The 14,141-nt window shown below is 48.7% G+C and overlaps 1 protein-coding gene across 1 annotated transcript in view; it reads left to right on the top strand.

Annotated features, from left to right (window-relative positions):
* tnrc18 (trinucleotide repeat containing 18) overlaps window positions 1-14,141 on the top strand; it is a 49,689-nt gene that overhangs the window by 14,783 nt on the left and 20,765 nt on the right. The window contains exons 3-15 of the mRNA XM_053337732.1: window positions 865-1,005; window positions 3,485-3,589; window positions 3,984-5,903; window positions 8,378-8,465; window positions 8,558-8,787; window positions 9,496-9,642; window positions 10,241-10,425; window positions 11,521-11,935; window positions 12,113-13,102; window positions 13,197-13,342; window positions 13,439-13,575; window positions 13,701-13,814; window positions 13,919-14,099. Coding sequence (XP_053193707.1) covers window positions 865-1,005; window positions 3,485-3,589; window positions 3,984-5,903; window positions 8,378-8,465; window positions 8,558-8,787; window positions 9,496-9,642; window positions 10,241-10,425; window positions 11,521-11,935; window positions 12,113-13,102; window positions 13,197-13,342; window positions 13,439-13,575; window positions 13,701-13,814; window positions 13,919-14,099 — 4,799 coding nt within the window. The remainder of the gene's footprint in view (window positions 1-864; window positions 1,006-3,484; window positions 3,590-3,983; window positions 5,904-8,377; window positions 8,466-8,557; window positions 8,788-9,495; window positions 9,643-10,240; window positions 10,426-11,520; window positions 11,936-12,112; window positions 13,103-13,196; window positions 13,343-13,438; window positions 13,576-13,700; window positions 13,815-13,918; window positions 14,100-14,141) is intronic.

Raw genomic sequence — 14,141 nt, 5'->3', positions numbered from 1 at the left:
CTAGAGTCCATTAAATATCATTACATTAAGTTCAGTGCTCAAATAAATATTTAACAACCCTAAAGTTATGAATAGGCATTTAAAAGACTTGTCATGGATGATATGAGTTGGTTCATCTGCAGCTTTTAAAATCACATAGATATTTAGTGGTTTATGCTATAAGTTAGAATATCTTTAAAGCTGCAATTCAAGTTGTGAAAATCAAGCTCAGTACAAGCGGAGTAGTAAGCCGCAAGTGTTTTCACACATTGATTGACAGCCATCAGCTCCCGCCCCTGAATTTGGCCTTCTGTGATTGGTTAAAAGGGGCGCAAACTTGAGAGGTGTCTCTGTACTGCTGCCAGGTTATTTAATGACTCTGAGTCACAGACGCCTTCGAGAAGAGCTCTGCACATTAACATATGCTTCAGAACATATTTCAACTTAAAAAAAAAAAAAAGTACACCTTGCAGCTTTAAGTTTATGTGTTAGGAAGTAGTCAAGTTCTGGAAAGGGAGCCTCAGAGTTTAAATCAGCACAGAGAAGCTGATCTGAGCCTCCAGACTGGACCATGCGGGGTACCTCCATTGCGGTTTTGAATCGGCGGTTTGATGAACTGTCCCTTTTTGTCTGAGTGCAGTCTGTCTGTGGTCTGTCTCGTTGAAATGGAGTGCATGGTGGCTCGGTAATAATGTGATAACAACAGGCTGCTCCCTCATAGAAACATCAGCGTGCATCGATTGTGCCGCACGCACACACACACACACACACACACACACACACAGCAAAGTGACAGCACGTACAGTATATATTGATCGGCTTTGTCGTTTATTAGTTTGGTACTTGTGGTTACCAGGGTGACTGACTTTTTTTTTTAAATCCTAGGTGATGCCTTCCCGACAGGCTCCAGTCCCTTCCTGTCAGGTTTTCCGGGCCCATCCCCCTTGACCTCGGACCCCGCATACAGATCGGCCAATCCCAGCAGTCTGCAGATGGCGCAGCTCTGGGCTTCACACGCTCATGAAGGTAAATCCTTTTTCTTTTCTTTTTTCCCCTGTTTCGCTCTCCTTCTCTCCACATCTCACGCGTGCCCACGTTATAATTCATAAGAAACTAGTGACACGTCTTTTTTTCTCTCAAGACATTCCTCTCAGTCTGCTCCCGTCCTGCTGTCCAATACCCAGGAGGCTTGTTCCTCTTCTGTTCCTCATTGCTTACACCAGCGGGATCCTGCTCCATTTCTGTCTCTCGGCTGGTCGCTGTGCACCTGGCTCTGTCCTAAATGCGTCTCTCGCTTCCCTTCGTCCTCAGCCAGTCCCTTACTCTCAGCTGTCTTGCCTTTACTGTAATCTGTCTTCCTCCCTCTTGTTCTTTTTTTTGTGTTGTTGTTGCTTCCTGTCCAACACATACTTTGTCTCTGTTTGTCTCTCTCTCTATCCTGCCCTACTTTTCCTCTAACATCTCTTTCCTGACCCAGCTTATCAACACACACACACACACACACACATATCTCTCTGAGTGTGTTTTCATCCTCTCCATGGACCTCTCCGTCCTCTCTCTCTCTCTCTCTCTCTGTCAGTAAGTGATTGAATCTCTCTCCCTCCTTTCCCCTTGTGTCCTTTTGTGTGTCTCCTTATCAAATCTCGCTGGCGAGGAAGGTCAGATAGAGAGGAACGCTCCTTCCTCCTTGTGAATTTTGGTGAGGTAAAGGGAAAGAAGGGCGAATGGATTTCATTTATTCATTTAAAAGCTGATTGCATCGCCTGCGTGACACAGATCTCGTTCAGTGCTCTCCAAACACGGCAAATCAGATCACGAGTGACTCGATTCTTTTTCTTTCTTCTTTTTTTTGTCTTCAGTTAACTTTCTTTAGTTGAAGGACAGGTCACAACCCAGAAGATTATGTTTGATAATCAGCTTCTCATTATGAATCAAAAACATGTAGTAGAATATACTTTTCCTCACATGACACACCCTGTTTGACTTTATATTCAGTCACACTTTGGACTTAAAGTTGAGCCTGAATCGAGGCGCGAGTATGTGCAGATGAACAGGCTGAAACTCTCCTGCTGTCTAAAGAAGCTGCAGACTTTCTCTGATATGAATAGAAACTTTCACTGCCTAAGAGAGATTCTTAATACAGTGGCAGCTAAAGTTACTAAAAGTAGGAGACTTTTCCAGGGAGTAGCTAAGAGGCAGACTTTGGATTAGGGGTGGAAACTATTACCCTGAAATAATATCACAATATGATAAACATATTAAAAATGATGCTGATGTTATCATGAAGAATACCATATGGCATGCACCTACTTTGGACGTACCTGGGATGCATTGCAAAGCTGTAAGAGATCAGTGTGACCTGTTTGCTGTAGTTAAAGGAAACTTTGCAGCAAAGCCATCCTGCACGCATCTCCTCTCTCTTCACATCACTCCTCTTATATTTCTGTCTCTCCCACCACTGACACCCTCTCTCAGCGTCTCCATTTTCTGCCGCTCAAAAACGGAGAGGAGACAGATTTATACTTCGCCTCTGCACGCTGGAATGTCGGCGGCGTCTTTTTGATGTTTCTTGGAACGGCCTGTAGTGTGGGGACTGGGGGAATGTCTCACCCGTCGCGGGTGGCGCGATGACACCAGCCCAGCGTTGAGTCGCAGCCAGCTCACTTCTAACGCAGAAATCCAGAGCATTACACCAGGCGCAAAGCTTTGTCTATATTAAGACCCGGTCGCTGAGAGCAGCAGCTGGCTGTCAGGCAGACTCTCGCCCCCATACCCCAAACCCCACACTAACCACACCACACTAAATGTTATTTTTATTTATTGATCAGTCTGCCAATTATTTTCTCAATCAGTTTTTCGGTCTATGAATGATAAAAGATAGTGGGGGGGGGGGACTGATTCACGGTGATGTCTTCAGATAATATAGTAATTATTATGAATGTATTTGTCCACCAACTTTTAGATAAATAATATAATATAAAATGTGTCAAATTGGGGGAAAAAAATCAATATTAATGATATCAAATACAGTAAAGTGGGGTATAATTGGAAGTCAGTACACTTTCAGTAGGATTCAATAAGTCTCAAGAATACAGACTACTAATAAGGAAGGTTAAGGGAGACTTTTTAAATGAATTTACAGAAGTTCAATGTTGCGTTTTTTTTCCAACAACATTCCAAAAACATGATACTCCAGTTTGCGACATAAAACTGTCACAGTAAAGCAGCAAATGGTCACATATTAGAAGCTGAAATCAGACAATGTTTAGATATTTTTGCTTGATAAATTACTCAAACAATTAATTGATTATAAGTTTAGTTGTAGGTTTGATAAATATCAGTTGTAACATTCCGTCTGCACTTTAAATCTCCAGATGTCTAATTTCTCCAAAGAAGCTGCAGTGTTTACGTAACTGAGGCGGAGAAGTTTTTGCATCATCAGTTTCGTGATGTCATCTGTACAAACAGTTTTGTATGACATGTTCTTTCCTTTCCGTATTTCCAGGCTACCCTCCTCTGCCGAGCAGCCTGTACTCCAGCCCTTACCTGTCCCTGGGGCACCTGGACCCTCCCTCGCTCTCCCAGCACCCCCTCTACGAGTCTCATAAAGGTCAGTCTCTGTCACCCACAACACTCACAGAGAGAGAAGCGGCTAAATTTAGAGCTCGTACTCTCTCATATCCTGCGCCGCATCAGTTGGGAGTAGGTTTTGTTTTAATTTTAGTGACGAGACTTGTAGGAAGTGGTGGAACTGGGTCAACTCTCCAGACAGAAATGAGCGACATTCAGTCGACAGCTGACCGATTTTGGCCTTGATTCTTACTTCATTTCCAAGATGTAATGTAGTAATATTTATCTCCTCCCTGGATATAGCCGTTGTAGATCTCCTGTTGCTTTAGATGTTTATTATGTTCACTTCTGCCTCTGTGCCAATGTCGGCGTGTGTGCGTATGTTGTGCGTATGTGTTTTTAAACTCACGTGTTATGTTTTGTGTGTTTTTTAGAGAGTTTTTACCTGCCGGCCTCTTTGAGCCACCCGCCATCTGCTCCCCCAGCCGCCCCGTCCAGCTCCACACCTCCTCAGAGGACGTCCCGGGACGGGGGCAGGGACAGGGACAGGCCTTACCGAGGGGAGAGGGAGAGAGAACGGGACAGAGAGAGGGAGCGGTTGAGAGAGGAGCAACGGCCGCACAGTGTGGTGGACCTGACGCAGGATGGGAGGAGTGAGGAGGACCGCAGGGCGAGGAGCGGCGACCGGGAACGAGAGAAAGAGAGGGAGCGGGACATGGAGAGAGAAAGCTGGTCCTTCCATCATCCTCATCACCACCACCACCAGCAGCAGCAGCAGCAGCAGAAGTCACACTCCCACTCGTCCACAGTGGAACCCAGGTCCAGACCGTCACCTACACAGCCCTTCCTCCCTCCAGGTGGGGGCGGAGGTGTGGGCAGATTCCTCGGACCAGAAACAGACAGAGGGGGTCGGGAGGAAGAGAGCGGCTCCCGACCCCACCATAACTCTAACGCTAACTCAAACAACTCAAACTCTCACTCAGACAGACAAAGGAGGAACGACTCTGTGGCCACGGCAGCTGGGACGCTCCACGTCTCCTACGTCCTTCCTCCTGCGCTACAGCCCTCCACCGCTGCTCTGCCTCAACCACCCACGCCCAGAGATTCTATCAGAGAGCAGCGAGTCAGCGCACCGACATATGTGCCTTCTGTGGAGGTTTACGACGAGCGGGCCGGGCCTATCCAGATCGCCTCGCAGGCCCGCGACAACAAACACAGAGAAAGGGAACGGGAGAGAGAGCGCGAACGGGAACGGGAGCGCGACAGAGACCGAGAACGGGAGCGCGACAGAGAGAGGGAACGGGAGCGAGACAGAGACAGAGACAGAGACAGGGAGAGGGACAGAGACAGGGAGAGGGAGAGCTACAGGTTTCCTGAGAGGAGCCTGATAGAACATCCTCGACTCTCCCAGTCTGGCGATTCAGGCAATCAAAGAGAGGAAGGTTCTGTCATTTGTTCCAATGGTTCTATTGGTAAACGAGGACAGGACACATCTTACTCGTCCAGTCAATCACGGTTCAGTCCAGACGCCAGGGACATGTCTAAACACTCGCTTCGATTGGGCATAGAGCGGCCGGGGGCGGAGACTAAGTGGAACACCATCAGCCCAATGGCCAACTACGCCACGAGTCACATGGCTGCCCTCGCAGCTCAACACGGACACACACTCTCCTCTCCCCACAGCCAGCCGACACACACACAAATGTCCCACTCACCTCACACAGCCCACCGGCCCAACAACCACCCCCCCCACTCCCACAGCCATTCCCCACAAACACACCCCTCCCAGCACGGACACGGGCGTGCAGGTGAGGAGGGGAGTCAGAGACGCTACCTGGACCCATCTGCGCTTTACCGACCGGGAGGGTCCAGTGGCGGGGAGCGAGGCAGGGGGGGCGGCTCAGACCCCACAGAGGTTTCAGCCATGCAGAGTCTGATTAAATACAGTGGAAACTTCGCTGCCGAAGGTCCCGGATCCTCCAGACTCGCCGCAGACACCCGAGGGCCCTTTGGCGGTCTAGGTACCATCAGAATGGAGGCTGAAGCAGAGAGGGAGAGAGAAAAGGAAAGAGAGCGGGAGAGAGAAAGAGAGCGGGAGAGGGAGAGAGACAGGGAAAGGTTAGTGGTGGGGTCAGGCGGATCCGGGGCGTTGAGGGTGCCCCCGCAGCTGAAGAGAGAGCAGGAGCGGCCGGACAGCGCCCGCTCGTTCGGGCGGGAGGGGGAGGGCGAGGTGCGCCACCCTCCAGTTGGCATTGCCGTGGCCGTGGCCCGGCAGAGAGACAGCAGCAGCACCAGCAAACAGAGCAGCGGACCCTCAGACACACAGAGACCCCTGCTGCAAACTGTTATTAAAGGTAATGATGTCTTTTTATATCAAACACACGCTTCATGACTTCAGAAGTACAGTTTAGTCCCGCTGCTCTCTATCACTATCTTGTTTTCTGTGAGTCATTTCTGCATGTATGAAAACATCTGCTGTAACTTGAGTTCACAGCTGATCACTCAAGTCATATTTTATAGTTTGTGGAAAGTTAGCTCGAGTATATTTTTTCTAAAGTATTTTCTTCTAGCAATCCACTGTTGCGTTCCTCGTCTCTCCCTCTGCATCTCACTGCAGATCCCCTTTAGTTAAACCAACCGAGAGCAAATGATTCCTCATTTGGGTTTCCATGAATAATGAACGATTCATTTCTTTCGGATCAGAGTCATATTTCCTCAGCCCTTTTTGACTTTGAGGCGCTCATGCGTGTAACGTGATTGGAATGGTAAAAACAACTTCTCACCCCCCCCCCCCCACCCCCCCTTTAAAATCGCTTATTATGTCATGGGATTTATTTTGTTTTAAAGGCTTCTTTTGGCGAGTCTGTGGGCTCTCTGCGCTGCATAGCAATTCCTGCCATAGTGCGCTCTATTCATGCACATCAAGGTCATTCAGCTACAGTGCTCCCTCTCTATTCCTCTGTCTTTCTCCTTGTTTCTGTCTCCCTCACTGTCTCTCCTCTTTTCTCTCTCTGCTCCAAGCCTTTTCTCTGTCCTCCCACAGTTCAGCCCCCCCTTCTTTCTTTTCTCTCTCTCTCTCTCTCTCTCTCTCTCTCTCTCTCTCTCTCTCTCTCTCTCTCTCTCTCTCTCTCTCTCTCTCTCTCTCTCTCTCTCCCTCTCCCTCTCCCTCTCCCTCTGTGTGTATCTCTTGCTCTTTTCATTTGGCTGAATGTCTCTCTCCTTTCCTCTCTGAGAAGGTCTTTGTAGAGGCACCTCCCTCCTTGTCTTACCTCAGGCCCCCTGCTCTTTCTCCTCCACTCTTTTCTTCAGCCTTCGGGCCCCACCACCTCCCCACCTCCACCTCCACCCTCTCTGCATTGAACATGTCATTACAGAGTGCAGCTAAAAGCTACAAACAAGCCTTGAATTACAATAAGACCATGGGTACGTTGCTAAGCAATGATCAGTCTTGAGAGTGACGGACTGTGTTAATGTGTGTGTGTGTGTGTGTGTTTGAGAGGAATATGAGGGATTGTGTGTGTGTGTTTGTGGGGTACAGTAGATGTTTGAGTGTGTGTATGCGTGCATGTACGTGCGCTCCAGTTGGGGGTGTTTATTCATTTCCTTGCTCGAGCAGAGTGATTGGTCTGATAGTCTAACAGTCCCTTGCTCCAGCAGCTCTAAATAAACAGCAGAGGGTTTACACAGAAAACACAAACAGACGGAGAGAAGCAGCAAGAGTATGGGGAGGGGACGGGCTGACGATAAGAAACATGGACATAGATCGATAGGTTGATAAACGGGAAAAGAGAGGTATGGCAGGAAGTAAAGAAGTGGAAAGAGAGTGTGAGATGGAGGGAATACCAGTGATGGAGGAGTGGAGAGACAAGGAGAAAGAGGGGGCGTGCAACGCTAATCGCTGGCTTTCTGATGCATAGAGGATAGCATGTGGGACAGGCTCCCTGTAACCTTGGTAACAGTCTTGAAACCTCTCCTGCGGAGCATGTCAGGGATTGTTAAAGTCTCTTGTCCCTTTACGGGCTCCACACACACACACACAGTTCTAGTGCAGAACTGAAGGGTTCAGCACACTTGTATAAAACCTCTCTCTCCATCTCTGCTGCTCGGGGACCTTCAGTCAGTGTTGATGAGATGGAAGAGGGTTAACAGGAGAGAGCGCGAGGAGGAGATCCTCATGTTTATTCTGGATTGCTTCAAGGAGTGAGGGGCATCGCCTGGTTCAGTGCTGCTGCTTTCCTCCTTTTTTTCTCCCCCGCTCTAAATCTGTCTTTGGCCGTTGGCCGTCATAGTAAGCAGGATGGGTTTAAGTCTGTGTGTGTGTGTGTGTATAGTAAGGCAGTAGTGGTATGTTCACACATCTCCTGTGGCACTAGACTAATAACTGATAAGAGCTGACACTCAGAGTGAGAGCTGTCACTCCATTTGTGTGTGTGTGTGTGTGTGTGTGTGTATTTGTACAGTGTGTGCACACTGTGTGTTCAGGCTGTGGCCCAACATCATATTTTTAGCTTCTCTCTCTCGTTTTGACACGCTCTGTTGTGTCACCATTATATAGCCAGTGTCACCTTGTCCTCTCCCCCTCTCTCCTCTGCTGTCATCCATTTTTCTCTCTCTTTTCACCCCACATACCTTCCAGCTTCCACCTCCAGTCCCTACCAGTTTATACTCATTCCTCTAAAGTGTATTAACATGTGGCTTCAGGGTTCAAACATCCCAGGAACTTCAGTGATGCAGCTACTAAACAAATGTATTAATACTCAGTTTTTTTTTCTCTCTTCCTTTTTTCCCTGAACCTGTCTCGTCTGTCCCTCCTCTGTCCCACTCATAGACGAGGAGCGAGGTGAGGATCGTGCGCGCCACCATGAAGACAGACTGCTTGCTGGCCGTCTGGAGCGTGAGCAGGAGAAAGTGCTCAGGTGGGGGATCGAGGCTTAAGCAAAGGCATCTATTATTTATCATCTATTATCTATTTATGAAATCTATAAAAATGCATCTGGGGTTCTTCCAGAGAGTCCAAGGAGCTGGCAGAGTTTACCCAGATGCACCCTGCCCCACTCTCTAGCGGCCTGACACCCAGTATGATGACACCCAGCCTCATGACCCCCAACCTTATGGTGACAGGAGGGGCTGCCCTAGCAGGGGCGGGACGCTGGCCTCCCGACCCTTCAACTCTGACCTCTCATCCCTGGATGCCCCGGCCTGGAGCCCCACCAGTCTGGCTCTCCAGCTCACCATACAGTACGTGGATACACATATGACATAAAAAGCTGCTGTTTCATATGAGATGTATACAGATGCAGGATTTGTAATACAGTAAATGTGTCAGTGCCTTTTTTTTTTTTGCCCTCTTATCACCTGAGTTATCCAACCTGCTGCAAAAAACAGACACTCAGCCAGTTTAAAACACCAGCACATGGCACGCTCACAAAATCCTACATGCGCCCTTGCGGCCTCCTCCGATTGGCGCAGCAGGAAAGGGAGGCGCCCGCTGTCCGTCCAGTGGTTCGTCCGGCCTCCAGGGGTCGAGTGCCACAGACATTCCTGAACTTTGCAGGACATTCCAGACCTGCTCCTCCTGCGCTCGCCGTCCAGAAATAACAGCATCAGCACACACACATACTCAAATACTTTTGTGAGTTTACACATAACATCTGAAAACATGGAGACACCACACGCACGCACGCACGCACACACAGAGCTGCTCGAGGGCCAGCTCTGTCTAGACACTGAGGGCAAAGAAAACTCTCAGAAACAGCTGATGTAACTTTTTTTTTCACATTATTCCTCCATCATTGGTATAAATACTGGATGAAGAATGATGCTGAGTAAAATAGTTTTAGCTTCGCTGAGGAAATGTTGTCATACATTTTCTTTACATTTTCACTAATTTCTTACCCACCATCCCCATCCCCTTTTCTTTGAATTCCTACCCCCGCTCCCATTCAGGCCTTGGTCCTTCTTCAATGCACCAGACCCTCCCCCCTGGCTACCCACCCTCTCTGCCAGGCTCCATACCCCCTCCCTACCAGTTTGCCAGGGACCCACAGTCTGGACAGCTAATAGTCATCCCTACTGAACACCTGCCACACTACGGTATGACATCCTCGCTCACTGTGTGTGTGTGTGTGTCTGTGTGTGTCTGTGTCTGTGTCTGTGTCTGTGAAATATACAGTATGTCTGCCTGTTACAGGTTTATTGTCGCCATGGTAGCAATTTTGATTTTATGACTTATAAAAGTACTTTCTGATGGGTTATAAACAAAAAAATCATACTATGTTAATTTAGAGACAGATGTTAGTATTAGTAATGACTGTAAACAAGTAAGACTGCAGCCAACAATATTGTCAGCTGCCATATGGTACTGTGAAGTGTGTGCCAGTGGTTTTTTTCCTCGACAGTACAAACATGAAGAGGGCGCTGTGATGCACTTTCACCATGATCATCCTCTCCTTTTTAAAGAGTAAACAAACACATGTGAAGCGTTCCAGGAGAGGGGCGGGTGATGATAAAAGTAGAAATGTCCTGACAGGGAAATGTAGTGGTTTATGGGAAATGTAGTGTTTATTTTTAGAAATGGAGCACTAACAGAAATGTCAACATGGGTTAATTTCTTTTATCTTTTAATACAATACACATGATGAATGGATTTTTAACTTGTCTGTCTACCCCCACATCCTACATCGCTCTGCAGGAGGTGATGTGCTGGAGCGCGGAGCCCCGGTGTGGTCGGGGATGTACGGTACAGGCAGCTCGCTGCAGCACGCAGCCCAGCTCCAGCTCCTCTCCCAGCAGCAGATGCTCCGACAACAGGAGCTGCTCATGATCCAGCAGCACACAGCGCAGGTCCTGGAGCTGCAGAGGAACGCACAGCTAGTCGTAAGTGGCATTTGTGTCATTACACGCATCAGTAACAAAACCCACATTCAAAGACATTTACTTACATACATATACACGATGAAGTGTGTGTGTATATGTGTGTGTGTGTGTGTGTGTGTGCGCGTGCACATATATGCCTACATATTCACTCACAAGTATGAAACACAGCAGTGCCGAAGCCACAAAGCAACATGTGGTGAGCAGTGTGAGACTTTTCTGTGCATAATATTAGTGTCACATCACATGAACACTCTGTAGACAGCGGTGAGACAAATAGTTTCATATCACATACACACATAAACTCAAAAACAGTGGTGAAGAGTTGCTGTTAAAGGATACGGTGGATACTCTGTAATTTTTACTGTCAACAAATCCAATGAAAAAACAATAATGTGTCCACATTGCAATAGTTTCTGGCTCCCCTGCTGTCTGTGGCTCTCAGCCCCAAAACCATATTTCCTACTATGGCTGTATTTCTTTCAAAACATAACACAGATAGTTTCTTTTTCTCTTTTTTTTAAGGCTCTGTAATTTCCTGAATCAGGCAGGCACTGTAGCTTTTAGCAAACATGGTTTAAAAAGGAGTAAATAGTACATTTGTTGGACTATTTTCAGCTGCGGATTAATACCCATTTGCAGGACAGTGTTTTTGGGATTGAGTCACAATAAACTGAAGCTCCCGTGTTCCTGCAATTGAAGGAAGCTTTCAGCCAGAACAACAGTGTTGCTCACTGATGTGTTTTTATTTATTTTTGGACAACAGTGGAGCTCTATGGCTGAAAGGAAAGAAGTAATCAAGCTTTGGCTACACAGTTGATTGTTTTTGTTTTTTCATAATAAGAAAAATATCCAGTGTCACCCGACTCGGACAGTACATATAACCAAGAGGCGGTTATATAAGATGATCTACACTCTGCACACATTTTTACAACAAAAATAAAGTTGAAGAACACATTCAGTAGCCTGCAGCTTCAGGAGAGTGCAGTCATGAAAATCTGAGCTATGAAGGCAGACACTAATATTTAATCCCCTGAAGCTCAGTCTGTCAAATACTACACAACGCATACAAACCCCCCCTTCTCTTCTGTGTTTCAGGAGCGGTTGAAGGCCAGCGAGCACCGGCCGGAGATGGAAGACAAAGCAGACAAGCGGAACGTCGACCCCAAACCCCGCCCCTCCTCCATATCTTCCCCGTCTCCCTCGCCCATCCTGCACCCACGCAAGCCTCCCCCTTCGTCTCGCTCGCCGACCCCCTCTACGTCCTCCCTCACCCCGCTGCCTCCGCTCCCCTCGCCAGTGACCACGCTCAAGTCAGAGGAGGGGGCGCAGCGAGTGTTGTCTCACCCACCGACGCCCCTGCCTCACCCACCGTCCCCCCGCTCAGCCTCGCCGCCCCCGTCCTCACCGCGGCGGCCTAAACAGGAGGCGGCCGAGGAGGGGGAGATGGGGAGGAGGGAGCAGAGAGAGGGGCAGAAGCCGGCCTCTGCGCCCTTTCAAGGCCTCTACTCTGGTGAGTTTAGAAGATTTATGATGTGTTGAAAAGTCTGTATTGTTCTGAACACCTGTGTTCTTGTAGGATGTTTGAGCTCACCTCTTAAATGAGCTTCACTGAAATAACATGAGGGTGTGTAGATAAGGAATGTCTGAAAATCTGAATCTTTCTATTTTTACTCCACTTCTATGACAGATCTCCCTCCAGGTTACCCTTACCAGTCCATCACTGCCCCATTCGGCTCACCTTTCCCTCCGTATCACATCCCAACACCCACAGCGGCAAACACTGAAGTGGTCCCGCCTCATCGCTCCCGCTCTCCAGTCTCTCCTGTCCCTTTACCATCAGCCCATCTCCATTCAAGGCTGCTGGACGCAGACATCAAGCCACAGAAACTTGAGGCATCGAAGACGGGGTCTTTCCTCAAACAGGAACCCGGTGTGGAACAGCATCAGCTTGACATGACACCAGAACCTCTGGGTCCTCTTCGTCGGAGCCGCAGCCCCGTCCGAACCAGCCAGGACAGAGAGGATGACAGGGAAGCCCTGAAACCTCAGCCGCTAGCTCTGCACGTGCCCAGTCCTCCACAGCAGCAAGGCAAGAGACTGGAAGAAGTCAGAGAGCAGGAGAAGGAAGGAGGGCAAATCAAAATGGAAGTGTCATCTTACTCATGTCAGGCAGCGTATCCTCTCCCTCCTCCGCTGGCAAGAGCCGAACCGAAAGCAGAGGTCATCAAGGAACCAGAGCGAACGCGATACCCATCATGCATCGTTACAGACTCTGACAGCCAGGAATCAGCTCAGATGTGTGGGTCACTCGAGCAAACCGCCAGCGTGGTGTGTGAACCACCACGGTCAGACACTCCAATACGCTCACACACTCCCAACCAGATCGAAAGCGTCACCGAAACTCCCGTTTACCCTCCCTCCTGCGACTCTCCGCTCCCACTTCTCATTGGTCCTGAGGATCCCATGGCAGGGATGCTCGCCCTGCTGACAGCCAGCGAGATGGCTCAGGCCGGCCGCCGCACCCCGCCCGCCCCAACGCTCCTACCGCAGACTGAAGACCCTCCTTTGGGTGCAGACTGCTACAGCGCCGGACCTCTGGAGATGGTGGCGCTGGAGGGGATGGCACTGCTCAGCCAGATGGCCCAGCGAGAGAGGGAAAGCATCAGCCTGGAGCAAGGTGAGAGGATAGCGTAGAAAGTGAGAGGTGTGAGAGAAAGAATTATTTTTTTTATGTTCCTCTAATGTTTTAATATTCTCTGTATCCCATCTAGATTTGGCATTAGAGGGTCTGGATTGTCTTCTTGAAGCAAGCAGACAAATTCTGTTGGAGGCCATAGAGAAACAATCCCACATTGATCTGCCCAGAACGCTTGACCCCAACAAGAAGTACAGCTGGAGGCAGAGGAAGGAGGAGCCGGTAAGATGAAGAAAAGTGTTGCCAATGACGGTTTGTGAGACGTTGTGACAGAGTTCTCACTAGTTTTCTGTTACCCGTTTGTCTCTTTCCTCCCAGCAACTGTTCAGTAAAATGTCTCTGGACGTGTTGGACGCAGTGGAAGTGGAATACCGCGTACGCCTGGCCGAGCTGCAGAAGACATATAAGGAGAAGCAGAGAGAGATGAGCAAGCTGCAGAGACGCAGAGACAAGCGGTGAGTGTTTTTCCACACGCTGTCAGCATGAATGCAGGCACACACACACACACACACACACACACAATAAATCTCCACCCCAGACACACACACACACATCTATAACTCTTTTATGCTTCCGTCAGTGAGCGGCAGCAGCAGGAGGATGAGAGGCGGAGTCTTACCCGACGGGGCAGAGGACGACCCAGAAAGAGGAAACATCTGGTCACGCCTCCCAAACTGGACAGCAGGCCTGGAAAGTGAGTGTTCATACAGCTCAATTCAGACTGATTTTGGTTCACTTTTTTTAGACGCATCTTCAGTTTTTTTTAAGTTATGAAGTTCAAATATTATCATGTTTTAGGGTGGGTAGGACGGTGCAATACTCTGAGGATTCTGAAGCTGGCGAAGGGCAGAGGAAGAAGTTTCGGGTGTCCAGAGAAGAAGAGGAGACAGAGGCGGGAAGTGGAGGAGTGAAAATGAAAAAGAAGAAAAAGAAGAAGAGCTGGAACGACCAGGAGCCGTCCACCAGTCACCCTCTGGAGGTAAGCAGCTTGGAAGTTGTTTTTGATTTTGGCAGTTGTGTT

Source organism: Scomber japonicus, chromosome 18 (genome assembly GCF_027409825.1).
Source record: "Scomber japonicus isolate fScoJap1 chromosome 18, fScoJap1.pri, whole genome shotgun sequence".
In the NCBI taxonomy this organism is placed as follows: domain Eukaryota; kingdom Metazoa; phylum Chordata; class Actinopteri; order Scombriformes; family Scombridae; genus Scomber; species Scomber japonicus.
Note: the sequence above shows the minus strand (reverse complement) of the source record. Positions and strands in the feature narration are given on the sequence as shown.